Source organism: Nematostella vectensis, chromosome 10 (genome assembly GCF_932526225.1).
Source record: "Nematostella vectensis chromosome 10, jaNemVect1.1, whole genome shotgun sequence".
Lineage (NCBI taxonomy): Eukaryota > Metazoa > Cnidaria > Anthozoa > Actiniaria > Edwardsiidae > Nematostella > Nematostella vectensis.
In genome coordinates this window covers 13295125-13314916 of record NC_064043.1, presented here as the reverse complement: position 1 = coordinate 13314916, position 19792 = coordinate 13295125, and the positions used below count along the sequence as shown (strand labels likewise).

The 19792-nt window shown below is 41.5% G+C and overlaps 1 protein-coding gene across 2 annotated transcripts; it reads left to right on the top strand.

Moving 5' to 3' along the window:
• Positions 1-867: 867 nt before the first annotated feature.
• LOC5512485 (histone acetyltransferase p300) lies at positions 868-17899 on the top strand. 2 transcript variants are annotated; one of them, XM_032381914.2, is made up of 29 exons: positions 868-1108; positions 1238-1408; positions 1525-2318; positions 3721-3979; positions 5364-5477; positions 5601-5684; positions 5993-6041; positions 6141-6224; positions 6337-6460; positions 6577-6703; positions 6924-7552; positions 8052-8253; positions 8844-8962; positions 9498-9500; positions 9964-10050; positions 10471-10554; positions 10675-10743; positions 10869-10957; positions 11061-11141; positions 11294-11350; positions 11422-11499; positions 11892-11959; positions 12063-12207; positions 12288-12548; positions 13008-13173; positions 13312-13479; positions 13547-13714; positions 14601-14870; positions 15061-17899. In XM_032381914.2, the coding sequence occupies exons 2-29, from the start codon at positions 1330-1332 to the stop codon at positions 17530-17532; spliced, it is 6930 nt and encodes a 2309-aa protein (XP_032237805.2). In that variant the 5' UTR covers positions 868-1108; positions 1238-1329; the 3' UTR covers positions 17533-17899. The 2 variants fall into 2 exon arrangements, with proteins under 2 accessions (XP_032237805.2, XP_032237806.2); XM_032381915.2 differs by lacking the exon at positions 9498-9500.
• Positions 17900-19792: the final 1893 nt, after the last annotated feature.

The following is a 19792-nucleotide window of genomic DNA, read 5'->3' as shown; positions in this document are numbered from 1 at the left end:
AAACACACAAATAAAAGCTTAAGATAGGCACAACAAAGAGTAGGCTCGGTTTCCAGCTGATGTCGAGCCTCATAAAAGAGCAGACTGGATTTGTTGCTTTTAAGAACTTGGCTTATGCTTATTGGCATTAAAAAGATTCTGATTACTTTCGTGCTTTACGTGACTTGCGTTATTTTCTTTCTCCGCATGTTTCTGGATGGGCAGTTTTGGCGGGCTTAGAGCGGGACACGCAACAAGACCAGTATACCTTCCTAGAACTCAGAATCAACTACCAACTACCAGGGTGCGTAGGAGAAAAAATAGGCCTTGGTACAACCTTAACTATTATTGAAAATATTGATTTGTAGAGAACTTACAAATTTGATAATAACTATTCCATTCTATTTTAAAGAACAATTTAGAAAACACTGTAAAAAATAAATACCGTTTCCGAAACCACCCATATTCATTTTGAATATTACATAACCGGAACTAAAACTTATTTCTTTACGAGGTCTTCCCGTTTTCGTGATAATTCATGAGTAGATTTTGTTACTTGTGTCACATTTGCGTGGTCGCCTACACATCCGTTTGTAAATCGAGTGAAACCTGGGCCCTACTTCCCGACCGACACCGACAAACTCATTGACAAGTAGGTTTTGTTTGGTTTGGGAACGAGGCTACAATATTGCGTGAAAGCGAGGATGGACAGCGTGAAAACGAGGCTATCAAGCATGAAATCGAGATTATTAATGTATTCCGTGCACGGAAGCGAGGCTATTAGCACAGAAGCGAGGCTTCCTATTGTCTGTGCCCACGCATAAATTAATATTTATGAATACTAATGTGATCGGAAAGGCCGCAATGCATTGCGAGTTGGGGTTGGGCCCCCCCGCGCTGCCGATCCGTCGCTAGTTGCGCTTCACGGCATTGACAGAGCGAACATTTCGGAACGCTTTTTGCTTCAACTTTTCTGTTCTACTTTGTGATCCTAAACTTGGGCAAAGAAGGGATTTCGGAAGTAACATCATCGCATCTTCGTTCAAGACCGCTTGGAGAGGCTTGGAGCTCCTCTATGCGCCGTTTTGTGCAGTTCGTGTGTCATAATGTCGCTCTGAGGACGACAATGGTGAGCGGCCATGATTTTTGTTTTTACTTCTGCTCAAAACTTAACGTACGTGTTGCGATTCACTTGTTTGTCTCCCACAAACGATTGATTTGGTGAGATGCTAACTTCCTCTGCTGGTTTTGCTTTCAGGGGATCCGTTAGTCTGCCCGTTTTCAGGCGATGACTATGTATGATCAACAAGTCGTTTTTCTGTAGTGGGGTTTGTATTGTACCGTGTAGTAATGGCCGATCAACTGGTGGACGGACCACCGAATAAACGGCAAAAATTGGGCACGCCGGATACTCCAACTGAAAATGCAGGTAAGAACATCTAGAAGTAACTTCTAACCAACCTAGATGGAGCTTTCTTTGCAACAATGATCTGTAATTTCACTGTATTTTCGCGGAACTTAGCAAGCCTTTGCTTCTCTTCGCAGACATTGGAAAATTTTTGGATGACTTGGAGCAGAATTTACCAGAGGAATTAATGGGCTCAGGGTCGTTAGACAGTCCCGAAGGACTTACAAATGGTGAATCAGCTGATGTGGCTACCACAACTTCGAGTTTACAACAAATCTTACAGACAAATTCCCATGTACTGTCAAGTGCAGCGAGCACGGGGCTTACATCAACTGCAAGCTCATCTGGCATCTCGAGTCCCCATTCACCTTCACTGACAACTCTTACTACTGCCAAATCCCCTGCGATCAGTCAGTCTATATCTTCTCCTCCGTCTATGCCTGTTAGTACATCAGGAACACCGACTCCTGCGACCCCGCTCACAAGCGAGCATCATCTTTCTTCGATGGGTATGAGTCCTGCTGGTCCTCCGGTTAACTCCGCGCCACTGTCAACAATGAACTCCCATTCGTCGATGCAACAAACTAGTTTGGCATATAGCTTTTCGTCCGGGCCATATAATGCCCTAGATAGTGGAACGATGAGTACTGCTAGTCCTTCAATGGCTTCATTGAACGGATCTGCAGCGAGAAACACATTAAAAACTATGAATTCAGTTCAACGTAATGGGCCGACTTCGTATGGCGGACGCACAGCGAACTCTATGGCTTTGAACATGAATGCTTCTTCGGGTCCGTCTTCGAGTCCTTTTTCGAACAATTTGAACCAAATACAGACAGATCCTTTATCGATAAAAATGGAACCGAACTTATTTACAGCACAGGGATTAAATGGAAGCCTTGATTCGCCAAGATCAATTCAAGGAAGTCAGGTACGCGATATTAACATTTGTATTCGTGTCTTTTCCTCCTCGCGGTGAAAAAATACTAGTAGTAACAGAAGCGTTTGGCGCTTGCCCAAATGGACTAAAAAAACTCATGTCTATATGTTGAAAGCTATTTAGTTGCCTATTTTAAGAGCAAGTGAAGTTCTACGATCTCAAAGTTTTGATCGGGAATTGTTTTCTAGAGGAATTCGTTGTTTTTCTGTCAAGTCCATGTTGCCATTTGGGAGCTAGCATTCTCGTCACATGGACCCTAACGTTTCAGTGGTTTCTTGTTGTTTTGGGCCGTGAACGGGGTTGTTTGGCGGCAAAAGCTTTTCCGTAACACTTAGAAATACTCTAATATTTTCCATTTATTATAATATTCGTAAATCATTCTCAAAAATCATTTGCCGAGTTGTATAATTTTTGGAGTTTAGAGATGGTTTTTACACTTGTGTTTTTTTCTTTTATGTGATGAAATCGATTAGATTGTCTATGTTCCGTTTTTTTTTTTCATGGTTATTTAACTTTCATATTCAATTCCCTTTAAGGAGTCTAATAATCTTAAATTAGTTTTTATGAGATAAAATGCTGAAGAAACATTTCAAGTGCATTGCTCACAGAAATAAAGGTAGATTTTACCACGCTGTCACAATGATTATAATAAAAATAAATGCATAGTTTTCCCTAAATCCTCTTTTACTTTTTTGTGAAGTAATTCTAGTCATTAAGGTGCTTTAAAAAGTTAGGTAATAAGTTATACACCACCTTGAGCATGCCTCTACTACATATTGTTGTATACTCTCTACTTTAAACATGTTTTTATTTGCAAAATAACTTACTGTTAGTGCATCAGTTAGTCCTTAAAGTTTGTGAGGGATCTTGATTGTCTTGATCGTGAAGTGCATTTGGTCATTGTTAGGCATTCCTTTAGTAAGTAGGGTTATATGCTTAGTCTTAACATCAAAGGCAAACACTATCCTCTCTTCATAAGTTAAACAAATCACAATAATATTTCCCACTGCTCTGGAATGAAAATTGAGCTTTTGGGTTTTATATTGTTGAATATTTTTTTTTCATGTTTTTTTTTAGAGTAACAGGATGTAAAATTTAGGAATTAACTCGATTAAAGCTCTATTTTTAGACAAAAACTGCTAAAAGGCTGTTCAAGTTGCATCTAAACAAAGCATTTAAAAGAGTTTGAACCTAATTTATTTATCATTGCATGGATACCTTTATGTACTTGTTTTCTTTGGACACTATATGTAGTATGGTATTCTTCAAACAAATGGGCAAATATGGTATGTTTCAAACAATGGTTAACATAATTTTGCTCAAAGATTCAAGTAATTACCAGTGTTTACACCTGCTATAACAACACAGTATTTACCATGTTTTATTTCTGCAGGGGTCCCCACTTCCAGGTACTGCAGCAGCTGCTGCTGCCGTCAACGCAGTGGCTGCATCCCAGCCTCCCACGGCAGACCCTGAAAAGCGACGTCTAATTCAACAGCAGCTGGTCTTACTCCTGCATGCACACAAGTGTCAACGGCGCGAACAGCAAGCAGCCAATGGAGAGATGAAGTCATGTAATTTGCCACATTGCAGAACCATGAAGAATGTGCTCAACCACATGACAACCTGTACAGCGGGCAAGACATGCCAAGGTAGAAAATACAGCTTATTACATACCATTCGTATTCAAATGGCTCACTTGGTTCACATGTTCACTTGCATATGAGTGATTTAAGATTTCTTTTATTCAAGTCTTTATCCTGTAAACCATCATGGTGTGAATCACACAGTTTTGTTTATGTCCTGGAGGAGCTTTGAGGGGGCTCGTTAAAAAGAGCAATCAATGATGTCTGTGCCGCTTCCATTTAAATGACCATCAACCTGTTAACAATGTTCAAGAAAATGTCCAACACCAGCACAATCTATTGGTAAAACCTGGACCAACCTGGTTCAAGTGGGTCCTTAAAATTCTTAAATGTTATTCAATGTTTTAAGGCCTAGAAAGGCTTAGATTTTGGAAAAAGTTTGATTATGGTCTTAAATCGTCTTTTTTCTCTTTTCTTTTCACATCCCAGATAATTGCTTAGAATTTCTAGCAAAGATTATGCTATGATCGATTTATTTTGGTTGTTACTGACTAAGTGTTGTATTTGTTCAAATTCACATGGTTTTTAATATTGAAGTTCTTAAAAAAATTCTTAAATAGGTCTTACATTTTTTGGCTGTAGAAACCATGTTGATGATAGTGGAGAAGTTATATTCTAATTTTCAAACTCTGGAAAATTCCAGAAAAGGTTGATCTTTTACTTTTAGCCAAATTAGCAAAACGAAATAAGATTTGAATTGATTAGAAATTGTGCATATTGGTAACAATGGTGACTAAAGACTTTTCTAGCTTCAGGTTCATATGTCAGTGGAATATATTGATACGCCTATTTGAAATAGCATTGCACTCAGAAATCAATGTATCCTAACATGCAGTGCTTCATTCGTAGTATATAAATTTCTGAGGCTTGGTATCTGAAAGCCATACGAAAGTTCACAGTAGCATAAACAAGAATTTGCTACAGCTTTTGAAGCCTGGATTTGGTTTTATTTTTTGCCTATTTGCTTATTTATTTGATAGCCATTAAGCTCTGCAGGTCACTGCAGTGTTCAAACTGCATAGGATCTCTGAGTGCAACTTTATTTGGAATAGGTGTATATTGTTCCAAATTTGGAGCGTTTTCCTCTGTATCAAATAAATGAAGACTGTTATTTATAGAGTTGGTTTGGATTAAAAAAAAGGCAAATGACGCCACCATTTTATGCTCCCACTTAATGGCGCTTCACACAAGTATCCATTTCCATCGGCTTTTTTAAGGGTGTAGCCAAGATATTTTTAATCAAATATTGTAAACATCATATCAGACTTTAATTGTAGATTGTTATTTTGGAGTTTCCATGTGAATAAACTGCTGTATTTTCAGTGATAAACAATAAGAAAGAAGAAGTTGATCGACATTCTTTAATTATTCTGTTTGATTTTTTATGCAGTCGCCCACTGTGCCTCTTCACGTCAGATAATATCTCATTGGAAAAACTGTATGAGACAAGATTGCCCTGTTTGTCTCCCTTTGAAGCATGCATCAGATAGGAGGATAAGCCAAGGTAGGGCTCCCAAATTATTATTGTTATTTTTATTGCAAGGGCATTTGATCACTGAAACCAGTTAACAACCTATAGGTTTTTTGTTGTTTGTATTCCTGTTGAGTGTGAACTTTTCTATTCCAGCCAATGTGGGTATGCAGAGAGCTTACCAAGCTCTGGGCCTGAACTACAGTGGCAGTAATGGTGCTCCCAACTTTGGATCTATGGGTATGTGTCTGAGCCAGAAATAATTTGTTTATGGGGTGCAAATCTCATCAGTTATTTTCTCAAAAGAAAGAAAAGAAACTTTTATCTATGAGAAGAAATGGTAAAAAAGATACCAGTAGCTTATCCAAGTGCAACAGATAAAAACATATTAAAGTAACAACAAGTTTATTTGTAATGATTTATCATTGTAAATTGAAAAGAAAACTTTCTTTCTCTTTTTTCTTTTTGTAGATTATTAACATAATGATAATAAATATCTAACCAGTAGTTCCCCCTGGTAGCTGTTAAAACGTACTTCTCTGTTATAGGAATGGGTGGCAACAGGTCATTTGGAGAAACAACATCTGGGACATCGAGGTATTTTTGCTGTGCAACCATCAACACAGGCCAAATGCTTCTTGTTATTCCCCCAGTGCTTTTTCTTGTGTCTGTTCTCATGATTGATTTGTTTCCTAGCACCGGCAGTGCTGCTAACCGTGGACCTAAGGAGTGGCACAGCCATGTCACGCAGGACCTTAGAACACATCTTGTGCACAAGCTGTAAGTTTTCTAGGACCAGCACATTTTTTTACTGCTATATAAACCTGTTAAACTTTTCACCTGTTAGTACCACATTGCTAGATATTGAAAATGTTTTACTTTTTTTTACCAGTGTGACAGCAATATTTCCCACTCCTGTCAATGATCCCACTGCTATGAGAGACAAGCGGATGTGCAATCTATTAAATTATGCACGGAAGGTAGAAGGTGACATGTATGAGACAGCCAACTGTAAGGTGAGCTCATGCTTTCTTACTTTGTGCAAGATGTGCTTCCCCTCTTATATTCTATTTTCCATGCGACTTTTTTTATAGTAAAAAATTAATGTATTTGTGTGTATGTGTGTTTGTAGGAGGAATATTATCACTTGTTGGCTGAAAAGATCTACAAGATCCAAAAAGAATTAGAAGAAAAGCGCCAAAGAAGATTGCTTGCTCAAATGAGAACAACTGCGGCACCTCAAGTTGGACAAAATCAAGGTGTGTTGAAAATCGAAGTTGCCATTGTGGTTTACGTAGGATGCATGCATGGTGGTACTATTACATCACAAGAAGGCTGTCTTGATCCATAGTATCAACGACTTGGAAAGGGTCTTGCCTTTTGATTTATCTTGATCATGCTTTTGTTACCTCTTCTTGTTCAAGAAACATGGAAACAAGGACAACCCTGTTAAGTCATCTTATTTTGGTTTTGTTTTAGCTCCATTTCATCAAATGAATGGTGATCCATCTGCTTCACAAACGCTAAGGTCGGCACAAGTGGCAGCGGTTGAGGCTGCACAGCAACATCGACAGCAGCCCCAGACACAAGCACAGTCCAACTTTAGTGATCTCCTCTCCCAGTTATCGCCCCAGCCACCATGCTCCATGGCTGGCATGCCGACAGCCTCAGCGCCTCAACTGCAGAGCAGCATGTCAAGTCAGCAACAACAACCACAACAGCATCAGATTTCTGCTCAACAACAGCTTCAGCAGCAGCAACACCAACAGCAGCAGTTACTCCAGCAGCAGCAGCAACAGCAGTCTCAAATGCCACCTCAATCATCTCAGTCGATGACTGGCGGCCAAAATAACACCCAGTCACTTACAGGCCAAGGGCAAGGCAAGAATCAAATGCCTTCACCAGCAACACCCCAGTCGATGTCCAGTGAAAAGCCCAGCTATCCTCAGTCACCCAAACCAAGCACAGGCAAAGGTGCAGTGCCGTCACCGAGTCCACAAAGACCAGCATCAAGTATGGGCAAGCCCGATACCATTGAGAAACAAGGCATAACTCCAGTGTCTGAGTCTGCTTCAAGCACCTCACAGCCTCAAAAGAACCAGAAATCTGTAAGTTTTTGCCATGCCAGCATGGTTCAAAATGCTTAAAATGCTACTCACTGAAGTCCGATAATGCTGGTTTTATACTTCCTTTTCAAGCAGCCACCATAATTTTCCTGTTCTTAATTTCTTATTTGATTTTTTTGTAAGTGCCAATAGGAATATCATTGGATTTAAGCACTATTCCATAGTGTTATTAATTCGAAGGAAATAACAAATGGATACAGTTAACTGCTGACAATAGAGAAATTGCTATTACATGAGAATTGAATCCATTTATGTAATTTAAACATTTTGTGGCAATTCCACAAAATGTATACCAATTCCATTGCTTTCCTTTAAACCTTTATTTAACATTACATGAAATGTACTACAATACACAGATACTGCATACTTGCACATCATGTATTGCAAATATAGTGATTGATTGATTTTAGGTCTATAATCAAAATACCATCCAACATTTGGAGGGGCAACAGAAAACTCATTGCTCTTCTCTTGTAAACAGTATTCTGATCCAAGTCAAGCACAAAGTTCACCTTCCCCTGCCCAGGGTACTGCTCAGCCAGTGGTAAAGACAGAGGAGGATGTGAAGCCTGTGATCACCATGGCACCTGCTAGCCAAGCTGTCACTCAATCTGCTTCACCCCATACCACCTCTAGCCCTGCCCTTCCTATCGCAGGAACAGTCAGGTTTCCATTCAGAAAAGGTGGGTTTTTGAGACATCTAATGATAAAGATGACCATGGGAGAGTTGCCCTTCTTTTGCAGACTGGACGAGAAGACAATGTTGTTAGCATATTCATTCTTGCACAACTACTTAGAATTCAAATCCGTTTCTTGTCTGGAAATAGCACGTAGTTAATCATACCACTGTGACCAACCAATGCCCTTGCCATGTGCAGTTAGTGGTTTATGACGCAACATGCTATTCCCAAACGATACAAGGATTTGCCAAGGTTGTGCAACAATAAATTTGGCTATAACTCTTGTCCTAAGAATAATTGTTACACTTTATTCACTTTTTCAAGTTTTGTGTGATAAGTATCCTTAGCATAAATCACGCATCTAGACCGAAGTGGTGTTGCATGTGTGGTGGGGTTAGCCATTCCTTTTTTGGTCTTTGCATTTATGGAGAAAGTACTTAAAAACATTGATTTATGTTAGAATTATGCAATTCTTTCATTTAAAATGCCAAAGGGATTGTGAGTAAAACAGTGGAAATTGCTTTTTCTTCTTGGGGCAAACAACTGTGACTATTGACAGAGATACTTAGTCCAATCTATTCATTGTATTCCAGTGTTTCTCCCAGAGGAGCTGCGTCTGGCTTTGATGCCAACTTTAGAGAAACTGTACAAGCAGGAACCAGAGTCTCTGCCATTCAGGTCCCCAGTAGACCCCAAGCTTCTTGGCTGCTTGGTGTGTATTATACTTTATTATAAAAAAATAAATGAGCAATAAACTTCCCAATGATTATCAGATTCACATATAAACAAACAGCAACAGATGTGTTAATGTCTGATAAAATTCAAAGAGTTCATGAAAACAAACTTGTCTTTCAGTCAATAATGAAATGTGTTGAGGAAAGCTTAAAAAGTATCCCTTTCCAAAATAGGCACCAGTCTGTTTTTTTTTTATATTTTTTTTTTTAGTTTAGGGATGTTACAGTGAGGACACAGAAAGCATCCTTTGACCAATCAGATTCGGCTTGAACACCGTAAACATTTTGAAAATAAAAGTTCAGCCAATAAGAAACTCTGGACGTTGTTTATTTGACCTCATGCGTGTAGTCAACCGTGGGGAACACGGGCCCGTGTAGGCCTTATCTTATAGCTTTTTTGGTCAAGAGAGCTTTAGAGTTTTGTCTTTTTTTCATTCACAATACACAGAAATATACCTTAGTTCTGCCAGATAATTCATATTACAGTGTGTATATTGAAAATAGTCCTCTCAGAATGTTTACTTTTCTATTTTTGTCTGTCGATTGAGTGTGAAAACACCCTAACCTGACTGGCTTGAACTTTTTTCCAAAATGTTTACGGTGTTGAACCTGAATCTTATTGGTCAAAGTTGTTAAGCATGGCCCGCTTTCTATGTCCTCACTGTAGATGATTCAAAATGCCAGTGCGAGAATTCTTGTAAATGCTACAAACTAAATATTGAATATTCGCCATATGGTGGAGTTTTATCTGAGTTCGATTATATTCCCTTATATGTCTTGAGATCAGCCTTTCTCTCTTTCAGAATGTGAGTATCCCTGATCTCAGTTAGCTTGGCCTGTAGCTGTAGCTGAGTTTTAGAGCCCTGGGAAAGGAGAGTCCAAATGTCTGTCTAGTTTTTCTCCACTTGAAAACAAGTCCATTTAGCTATTCATTGCTTGTATCGCTTCATTACTAACTCACACTGTCTGTGTCCTGTAGGATTACTTTGAGATTGTGAGAAACCCAATGGATCTCTCCACAATCAAGCGGAAACTTGACAATGGGCAGTACAAGAATCCTTGGGAGGTAAGCCCAGTTTCTTCCACTTCTCTGCCATTTCACTAACATTATCTTGCTCTATGGATGATGTTGTGAGGCAACTAATTGTTATCTAATCAGCCTAAAAACAATATTAGCTAAGGCTAAGTTCAAACGTTGTATTATCCATGAGCCGTATTCAATGCAAATGAAGATTGAAACAAGCGACTCGATTCATTTGCATGAATTTGCATTGAATATGGCTCATGGATAATACCATGTTTGAACTTAGCCTAATTGTTTTGAAAGAAAAGAACATTTTGGATTAGCGAACAGGTCATGATTATTATGAGATACCAATATTCCTGGTAGTTACATATATAGGGAGAGTACATTCACAAAAGTCATCATGCTCTGTACTGCTTAAGCTGCTATTATAAAATTGTATTTGTAACTTTGTCTTCCCAGTACTGCGATGATGTATGGTTGATGTTCGATAATGCATGGTTGTATAATCGAAAAACCTCCAGAGTTTATAAATATTGTACAAAGGTATGTATGTTTTGAAGACTTCTAGTACTCAGATTTGTTTCCATATACAGTGACTCTCTTAAATAGCACATGGAGCACCTAAAAAGGTTACTTACCTATAAAATACTTCTTTGTTTTCAGTTGTCAGAAGTATTTGAGTCGGAAATAGACCCAGTGATGAAATTATTGGGATATTGCTGTGGTAGAAAAGTAAGTTTGAGAAAAAATGCTGTGTTGTTGAGAGATTGCTAGGTCCTCTTAGTTCCACAGAAGCTGTGATGTGGAATCAAATGTTGTGATAAGATAACTGATTTATATTTTGTTTTCCTTTTTAGTACGTATTTCACCCACAAGTTCTGTGCTGCTTTGGCAAACAGTTGTGCACAATAACGCGGGATACTGCATACTACACATACCAGAACAGGCAAGAAATAGTCACTTTTCCAGTCATTTACTTTAAATTTGTCCATTGATGAAAATGACCAAAATTTTGCTTGACCTTATGATTAAATGACCACTTTTTGCAGGTTTCACTACTGTGAGAAATGTTTCAATGAAATTCAAGGTGACATGGTCAATCTTGGTGAAGATCCCACTTTGCAGCAGAGGTAGGTAGACGATCTCCACTCATTTTTGGGCAATGGAGGTGATGGGTGTTATATTTAAATAGGTGTTTATTATATATCACAGAAGTGGCATAGCTTAGGCATTCAAACAGTACCCAGATGTTTCAACTAAAATCTTGTTTCTTTGCTTTCAGCCTTATCCCTAAAGACCAGTTTGTAAAGCTTAAAAATGACCACTTGGATGTGGAGCCGTAAGTCTGTTTTTGGGTGATTTCCTGTGTATACTTCTCTGTTTACTGACGGGCTGTTTTCTATTGTTTAGCTTTGTAGAGTGTATCGACTGTGGCCGCAAGGTCCATCAGATATGTGTACTGCACCATGACCTAATATGGCCAACCGGGTAGGTTTATATTTTTCATCGTTAGGCAGTTGAGTGAAATCCCAGCATGAATGTCAGTGTTTTCCCTAGATTTTTCACCAGAGTGGTAGTCATGGTTACCATTGTGCCAACATGTTTTGGAAGACTGGGCTTTAAACGATATTTAAAATGGTGGATTAGTGCAACAAACCAAAGTATTTCTAGGAATTTTGAGTAAAATAATGGCTGTTTCCAAACTTTTTGGTAAAAAAATCCTTTTGTTTAAATTGCAGTCTGGTGGAATGTCACACTAAATATTGGAATATATACTGCCTTGTTGTGATCAAAACAAAACTTTTGGCTTGTTTATTGAAGGATCTATTACAGATTAAACAATCTTGTGCAATTTGTTGAAATGCCTGTTTTTTTTTTAGGTACCAGTGTGATGCTTGTCTAAACAAAAGAGGAGTCAAGAAGAAAGAAAATAAATACACTGCAAGACGTAAGTGCACTTGCACGAATTTAGGAAAGCATTCTTACAATTTAGAGTTTTGGAGGTTATAATCGTTGCTGCACTGTTTTAACTGCTAGGCTATTTTTAATAGGGTTGCAGCATACCAGACTGGGCGAAAAGATTGAGACCCGTGTGAACACCTTCCTACAGAAGCAGGGATGCCCAGCCGAAGTCACAATACGAGTGGTTTCAAGTGTGCAAAAGCAAGCAGAGATCAAACCTGGAATGAAGACTAGGTACAATTCTGGCCACTTTTCTCTTCTGGTATATAATTACCAGTAGGATACTAAATTATAATCTTGAATTTGTGTTCTAGGTATGAGGGCTCAGGCCAATTGCCAGAGTACTTCCCCTACCAGGCCAAAGCTCTGTTTGCATTTGAAGAGATTGATGGCACAGACGTTTGCTTCTTTGGCATGCATGTCCAGGAGTATGGCTCTGATTGCCAGCAACCAAACACACGGCGTGTATATGTGTCATACCTGGATAGTGTACACTTTTTCCAGCCAAGACAACTCCGGACAGCAGTGTACCATGAAATCCTAATTGGCTACCTTGAGCATGTTGGCCAAATAGGGTAAGTTAACTATCTTTGACAACAGAAATAAAACAGAAACACTCTTAAGAATGTCGAAAAACCACTCCTTTGTTATTGTTAACATGACAAGTCAGCTTGTGCCTGTTAGAAAATGACCCTTTATTTCACAAGTTTGCAGTGAAGCTCTCTGGATCAAGAATAACTATAGGAAGTAAAGCTAGTACTTTTGCCAACCAAGAGTTTGTACACATTGTTTTTGAGATGTAATGCCAGTCAGCACAAGTTTATGACTCAGTACACAAATCCATTAAAAGATTATATACTTTTTAGGCTTTTGCTTAGATTCAGTAGCTCCCCTTGGAGCTCCCCAGAGAGTTGTTTTCCTGTTGTGTATGTGTATTTCAAATATTGAGATATTGCGCACAGATCTTAAAATTGTCTCTCAAGAACTGAAAAAATGTGCAAGCTGTTAAACTGATAGCATTCACTTCTTTTAAGGTTCCAAATGGCGCACATCTGGGCTTGCCCGCCAAGTGAAGGAGATGACTACATCTTCCATTGTCACCCACCTGAGCAAAAAATCCCCAAGCACAAGCGGCTCGTTGACTGGTATAAGAAGATGCTGGACAAGGCCATAATGGATAAAGTCGTCATTGAGTACAAGGTGAATACTGGCAACTTTGATCCTTGGTACTTGAAGGTCTTGTCTTAGTGCTTATTGTGGTTAACAGCACTTGACAGTGCTCATTCTGCAAGTAACGATAACATACATTAAACATCGTTTTTGGTTTGTTATTGTTAGGATATCCTGAAACAGGCCAGCGATGATGGCTTGACGAATCCTAAGGAGCTGCCATACTTCGATGGGGATTTCTGGCCCAATGCCTTGGAAGACAGCATCCGAGAGTTGGATCAAGAAGAGGAAGAGCGCAAAGCCAATGCTGCAGCGGCGGAGGCCTCTGGAAAGGAGGTTAGTAAACAACCAAGATTAAGTGTCAGTTGTTCCCTGCCTCTAACTTAAAGTGTATCGTTCACAGCATGGCAAGGGAAGCAAGGTTAAAGGGAACAGCAAGCGGAGCAATAGCAAGAAAGGCACTAAAAGTAAAGCAGGTAGCCGTAAGTTGAGCAAGAAGATCAACGGACCCTCTATGGAATTGTGTGACCTCTCTCAAAGGCTGTATAGCACCATGGAGAAGCACAGAGAGGTGAGGCTGTTACACAGGTGCTTTGATTGAATAGGATGCCATGATTACCATATTTACCGGCGTATAATGCACACCCGCGTACAATCCGCACCCCAAATATCAAGGCCTTTTTAAAAAAGATTTTGAAAACCCGCATAACCCCAATAGAAGAAACAAGGAAATGAGAAACAACCAAAAAAGAAAAGTATCAATATGAGGTAAATGACCCGATTCACAATATATTTTATTTATACATATTGCTTTTCTACATCTGAACATGGAGGTGATAATCCCTTTGAACCTCTTAGGCATAAGCAGCGCTTCTTAGCACAACTGTAAAGCTGTTATTCTCATCGCAGAACATTTGTATTTTCACATAGAACATCGAAAATGCGAGCTTTTATTCCTTCACGGCAATTTCCGCCATTTTGAACGAGGTGCAAAAGGACTGGGTCGAGTAAATTCCAACATGGCGGACAAAAAGAAACTCGCTGTTCTTCTGGCAAGTTTTTGGGCTTATCTTCTTACGAAACACATGATGAGGAAGTTAAAGATATTCTTCGTTTGGAATACCTTTTACTATGTTATTTTAAAGCGATTTTGTGACTGTTTCTCACCGACAATGGGATCGCCGCATTTTCCTATTGATTTCCGCTTTTTACCATACTGAGAACAATGGGTTCCGCGTATAATGCACACCCCGTTTTTCGAGGTCGTTTTGGGAGTAAAAAACGTGCGCATTATACGCTTGGAAAGTAAGCAGTGAGTTTATATGGTCTCAAACAAGCATGGCTGTGTGAGTGTGAAGACGTCGCCCATTAATGTCTTCAATAAATTAAGTGGACCCAAACGTCTTAAGTGTGCAAACATATAAATATCTCCCTTTTAAACCTCTTTTAATCCACAGGTGTTCTTTGTTATTCGTCTCAATGGTCGCAAGACCCCAGACACGTCCGACCCTGATCCTATGATGACCTGTGATCTGATGGACGGCAGAGATGCATTTCTTACCCTGGCGCGGGATAAACATTATGAGTTCTCATCAAATCGCAGAGCCCAGTTTTCTACCATGGCAATGCTTGTTGAGCTGCACAACCAAGGAAACGACCGATTTGTCTACACCTGTAATCTGTGCAAGAGACCTGTGGAAACTAGATACCACTGCAACGAATGCGAGGTGACTATCCTGGCTAATTTGTAAAAGGGCCTATACTAAACATAAATCCCAGCCTTGCCTTGTCGAAATCACAGATTTTGTTTTTATATGATGTGCAAAAAACAAAAGTTTTAACTAGTCTATTAAAGTTGCATTGTATATGCATGAAATGATGTGTTCAAATTCTTAGTCATGTTCATTTCTATCCCAGGACTATGACCTGTGCGTACCTTGCTATGACGAGAAAGGTCATGAGCACAAGATGGAGCGACTGGGCTTTGACCTTGACGTAGAGCAGCAGTCCCAGCCTTCCAAGGACGGCCAACCACAGAAGATGAATGCTCAAGAAGAAAGGAGACTCAAGATCCAGCGCTGCATCCAGAGTCTTGTGCACGCAACGCACTGTCGCGACATCAACTGTACTATGCTGAGCTGTGCAAAGATGAAGCGGGTTGTAGAACACACAAAGTCGTGTCGGAAGAAGACCAGTGGTGGCTGTCGCATCTGTCAGGAACTCATCCACCTGTGTTGCTATCATGCCAAGCACTGTATGGAACGAGAATGTGTTGTACCTTTCTGTCGGCACATCAAGGCTAAGTTACGTCAACAGCAGTTGCAGCAGAGATTTAACCAACAGCAGACACTGCGTCGGCGTATGGCTCTCATGCAGAATAGAGGCCTCCCTCCGCCTCAGGTTCCTGTTCCAGCACCAACTGGGGGTATACCTCAACAGGCACACCCTTCAATACACCCACAAATGCAAACACAGCAGCCTCCTCCTTACCAGCAGCCTCAGCAGATGCCCCAGAAGCCAGTGACTGCTGGCCCACCGCCAGGAGCCGTGGCTGCAGTCCAGCAAATCACTCGAGATGCTAATATCCAGGCTGCACAAGCTAGACAGCCTATGCCAGTATCCACCCCTGGCCAGATGAGCATGGTGCAACAGGGATTTCCCACGCAGCAACCGCCACAAGTGCAGCCTCCGCAGCAGCAAATGACGGGGCAGCCGCAGATGAACCCTCCCAACCCAGGCATGCAGGGTATGATGCGCCCTACAAACCCCGCAGGGTTTATGCAGCAAGGGATGCAGCCAGGGATGCAGCAAGGGATGCCAAATACTGCAGTCAATGCAGGTCAGATGCAGAGACCTGGTATGAGGCCTGGATGGCAAATGTATCAGCAAAATCCTCAGCAACAACAGCAACAGCAAAATCCTGGTGTGCCCAACCAAGGTATGCAGCAACAGTTTCCACAGATGAATCAACAGCAAGGAGTACCTCCCATGGGTGCACAGGGAAACCACATGCGCCCGTCGACCATCCCACCAGCGTTGCAGCAGCTCCTCCATACTTTGAAGATGCCCAACACTCCGCAGCAGCAGGCTCAGGTTGTACAGATTCTAAAGAAGAATCCGCACTTGATACAAGCATTTATGAAGCAGAAACACCAGCAGCAGTTGCTTCAACAACAGCAGCAGCAACAGCAGCAACAGGCTGGTATGCAACAGGGAGGAATGCAAGGGATGGCCCCCCAAGCAATGCAACAGCAGCAGATGCAGCATAACATGGGGATGCCACCGCAGGGAATGCAACAGGGAATGCTGCCTCAAGGAATGCCCCCACAAGGCATGCAGCAAGGATTACCGCCTCAGAGTATGCAACAAGGGATGGCTCCGCAAAGTATGCAACAAGGCATGCAAGGAATGCAACAAGGCATGCAGGGGATTCAGCAAGGCATGCAGGGGATGCAACAAGGAATGCAACACCCTATGCAACAGGGAATGCAACCTGGTATGCAGATGGGAATGCATCAAGGAATGCAGCAAATGCAGCCTAACATGCAACAAGGAATGCAACAAGGAATGCAGCAAGGAATGCAGCAGGGAATACCCCAAGGCATGCCTCCGAGCATCCAACCTCAGAACATGCAGCCTGGAATGGCTCAAAGCATGTCGCAAAGTGTTGCTCAAAGTATGCCTCAGAACTATGCTCAGAGCATGTCTCAAGGCATGCAGAGCACCGTGCAGCAGATGACAAGCACCAGCCAGTCGGGTCTCACTCCACGACAGCAGCAGAGTATGCAGTGGATTCGACAAATGCAACAGTTGAAGGCGCAGCAACAACAGCAGCAGGCTCAGCAACAACAGCAGAACGTCTTCCAGCAACCTCAGCTGCCCCCATTCGCCCAGATGAATGCCTGGCGAGCACAGATGCAAAACAATAACTCTCAAGCTAACATGATGCATCCGAACAGCCAGGCACAGCAACCACCGGGACAGCACTACCAAGCAAAGCAAATGCAACCTCGTCTCATGTCGCCGCAAGCTCCACCTCCCATGTCGCCGCAGCAGGGGGGGCTTCCTTCGCAGTCCCCTCGTCCTGTCATGTCACCGCAGCCACACGCTAACACGCTCTCGCCAAGGCAGCAGACCATGTCGCCTGCCCATCCACAACAGTCACTCACCTCACCTCGCCCCGCCCAGTCGCCTCATCAGTCGCACATGGATCCGTCAAACCTTGGGGACAAACCGAACCTCTTCACTCAACCCCTCAGCGCGCGTATGACGCTAACCCCTCTCGCCGCGCCCTCTGAGTCGGACATGAGTCTAGGGCAGGAGGACTCTGAGACAGTCCCGCCGTTAACGCCACAGGACCAGTTGACGAAATTTGTTGAAAATTTATAGTACAAATTTTAATGTAAAGTAGAACCAGAGACGAACAAAAGCAAATGTACTTTATACTTTCTATGTAGTTTTATCATGACGCCGATAAACAGGACGATCAAATTTTCTACCATTCATACTATATTATATGATAATTAATTTGTATAGCCGCTGGCAAGCAATCTGGTGAGTCTTGCGGGTAAAGGGGTATTCCTCCCGACCGTCAGATGGACAAATGCGATGTAATTTTAGTTTTAGAATTCTAATTTTTTGAACAACCTCAGCTGCTGCCAGTGTCGGCATTGTATAAAGCGCACGTTCTCATAGTACATATATTGACGTGCTCGTGTACTAATAAATCAGTGCACTTTTCAGATCGCTTGACAAACCGTGTACTGTGCTGTGTCATCAGGGTGCTCCCCAATAACTATCCATACTCCACCCCCCTCACCCATGCCCATCTACATACCACGTGGTAATCCAAACAGCAGAAACGTCAGCCAGCGTTGCTGACACCGCTGTGCTCAGTTGACCTCGAGACAAAGGAAATGTTGCCAAACGGCTTTATAGCACATACCAACATGGTGTTCAAACAGCGAAAGCATTGCTGGGCTAGCGGCTTGCGCTTTTTGCACGGGGCTTTGAAAGGGGGATAATTCCGTGTGTACCACGTTACAGGGGCGTAAAAGGGAGGGGGGGCTTAAGCATTTCACTTTTCCTAAATAGGGAACTTGCGCTAAGAGATCAAGTTACTTGGGAAGCTAATTCAGCGCTTAGAAAAAAGCCAGAATTTTTTTTCAGGAAGGGTTTAGTTCCATAGATTTTCTTTTTTCGTCCTCTGGTGTGACGGGCGCACTCATTTCTGTGATTATTTTGGTTTGAATTTGCCACTCAGAAAGGTCACGTGACTTCTTAGCGCAAGTCCCTGTTAGATATCCTTCTCCGCGGCCTGTGCGCTAGCGTGACTTTCTCTCCAATCCCTCTCTTTGATGTGCTCCGAGGCCCGTGAGTCAGGGTCACGCTCTCTCCAATCCCCCTCTTCTCAGTGTGCTCCGTAGCAGTGCGCTAGCGTGACGCTGTCTCCAGCGTGCTTCCCGAGCCGTGCGTTAGCGTGACGCTCTCTGTACCTTCCGTTACCCAGATGGCCTTGGCTACCTGTGTGCGTATGTGTGATGTATCAAAGTATGCACGTGCAATGCACGTGCCTGAGTGGTGAAATGAAGGCCAGTGTTCAAATTTTAGGTGATTTATACATATAATCATGAGAGGAAGATCCTCATAGAGGCAAATACAGAAAAATCTACCGATTGTTCTTGAAAATCACAGAGAACTCACACTGGTTTAGTTATCAGACGGGCCTCGAACAATCGAAATAATGACAAAAAAAACACAGGCAGCCCAAGGCTTGTGTCAGTGGTTAAAAAAAGGAATGTATGGAGAAATTTGTAAATTCGTGGAAAATAAAACTAATAAAAAATGAAAAATAAATCGACCTTGTAATATAGTGTAAGTCTTCCTTTATTTCAATTTTGCCGAAAGAAATGTCAGTAGGGCGACTGAACCCCCTACGAAATTTGTGTCTGCAGACTAATTACTGTTAAATCTGGTGATCTACCATATGACAACTTCTGATTTAACAGTAATTTTGATATCGATATCAGATAACATATTTATGAAGAGAAACTAGACTTAAATACAGTAATAAAGATGCATCCACGTTGTACAATCTTACACCGCCCTGGCAGAGCGTTTGGGCGGACATAGGCTTTTATGGAGTAAATAGCGTAGTATCCACTATTTTGAACAGGTGATCATTTAGTTAGTGAAGCAATGATAAACAGCTAAAGATAGTCGATATCTTCAAACAAGTGTGATAAAGAGCTACATGTCAAGCAGGCCAAATTTTTATGACGTCACCTTTTGATTTCCCGCTTGCCCTTCGCAATTTTGAATCTGAATCATTCTCGTTTCCAGAGCTCCTCCACTGTTGTGTGTCGGAGGCTCTGGAAGCAGACGGTTATGGGCGAATTTGATTGGCTGTGAAAAAAGGCCTGCGTAATGAGTTAAAATTTGCACACACACCTGCGCAACGCGTTTATTTCCGGTGGATAGCATTCACTTCCGATATAACCAGGAAGCTACTCCCGTACCGAAACCTGGGAGTTGCATATCAAAGTCGAGACGTATTGTCTTGTTGGTCTCTTCGTTATGGCTAGATTATGGCGACGGCTAACACGTCAAAGAAGCTAGTGAGCAAAGTTTTTGACTCGAATACTTGCAT

What these genes read in the sequence shown, in the direction of transcription:
- LOC5512485 (XM_032381914.2), top strand. Translation starts at nt 1,330, where the DNA reads ATGGCCGATCAACTGGTGGACGGACCACCGAATAAACGGCAAAAATTG. An exon ending in TACTCCAACTGAAAATGCAG is followed by an intron (nt 1,409 to 1,524) that starts GTAAGAACATCT and finishes TTCTCTTCGCAG; the next exon opens with ACATTGGAAAATTTTTGGAT. An exon ending in AGCGGGCAAGACATGCCAAG is followed by an intron (nt 3,980 to 5,363) that starts GTAGAAAATACA and finishes TTTTTTATGCAG; the next exon opens with TCGCCCACTGTGCCTCTTCA.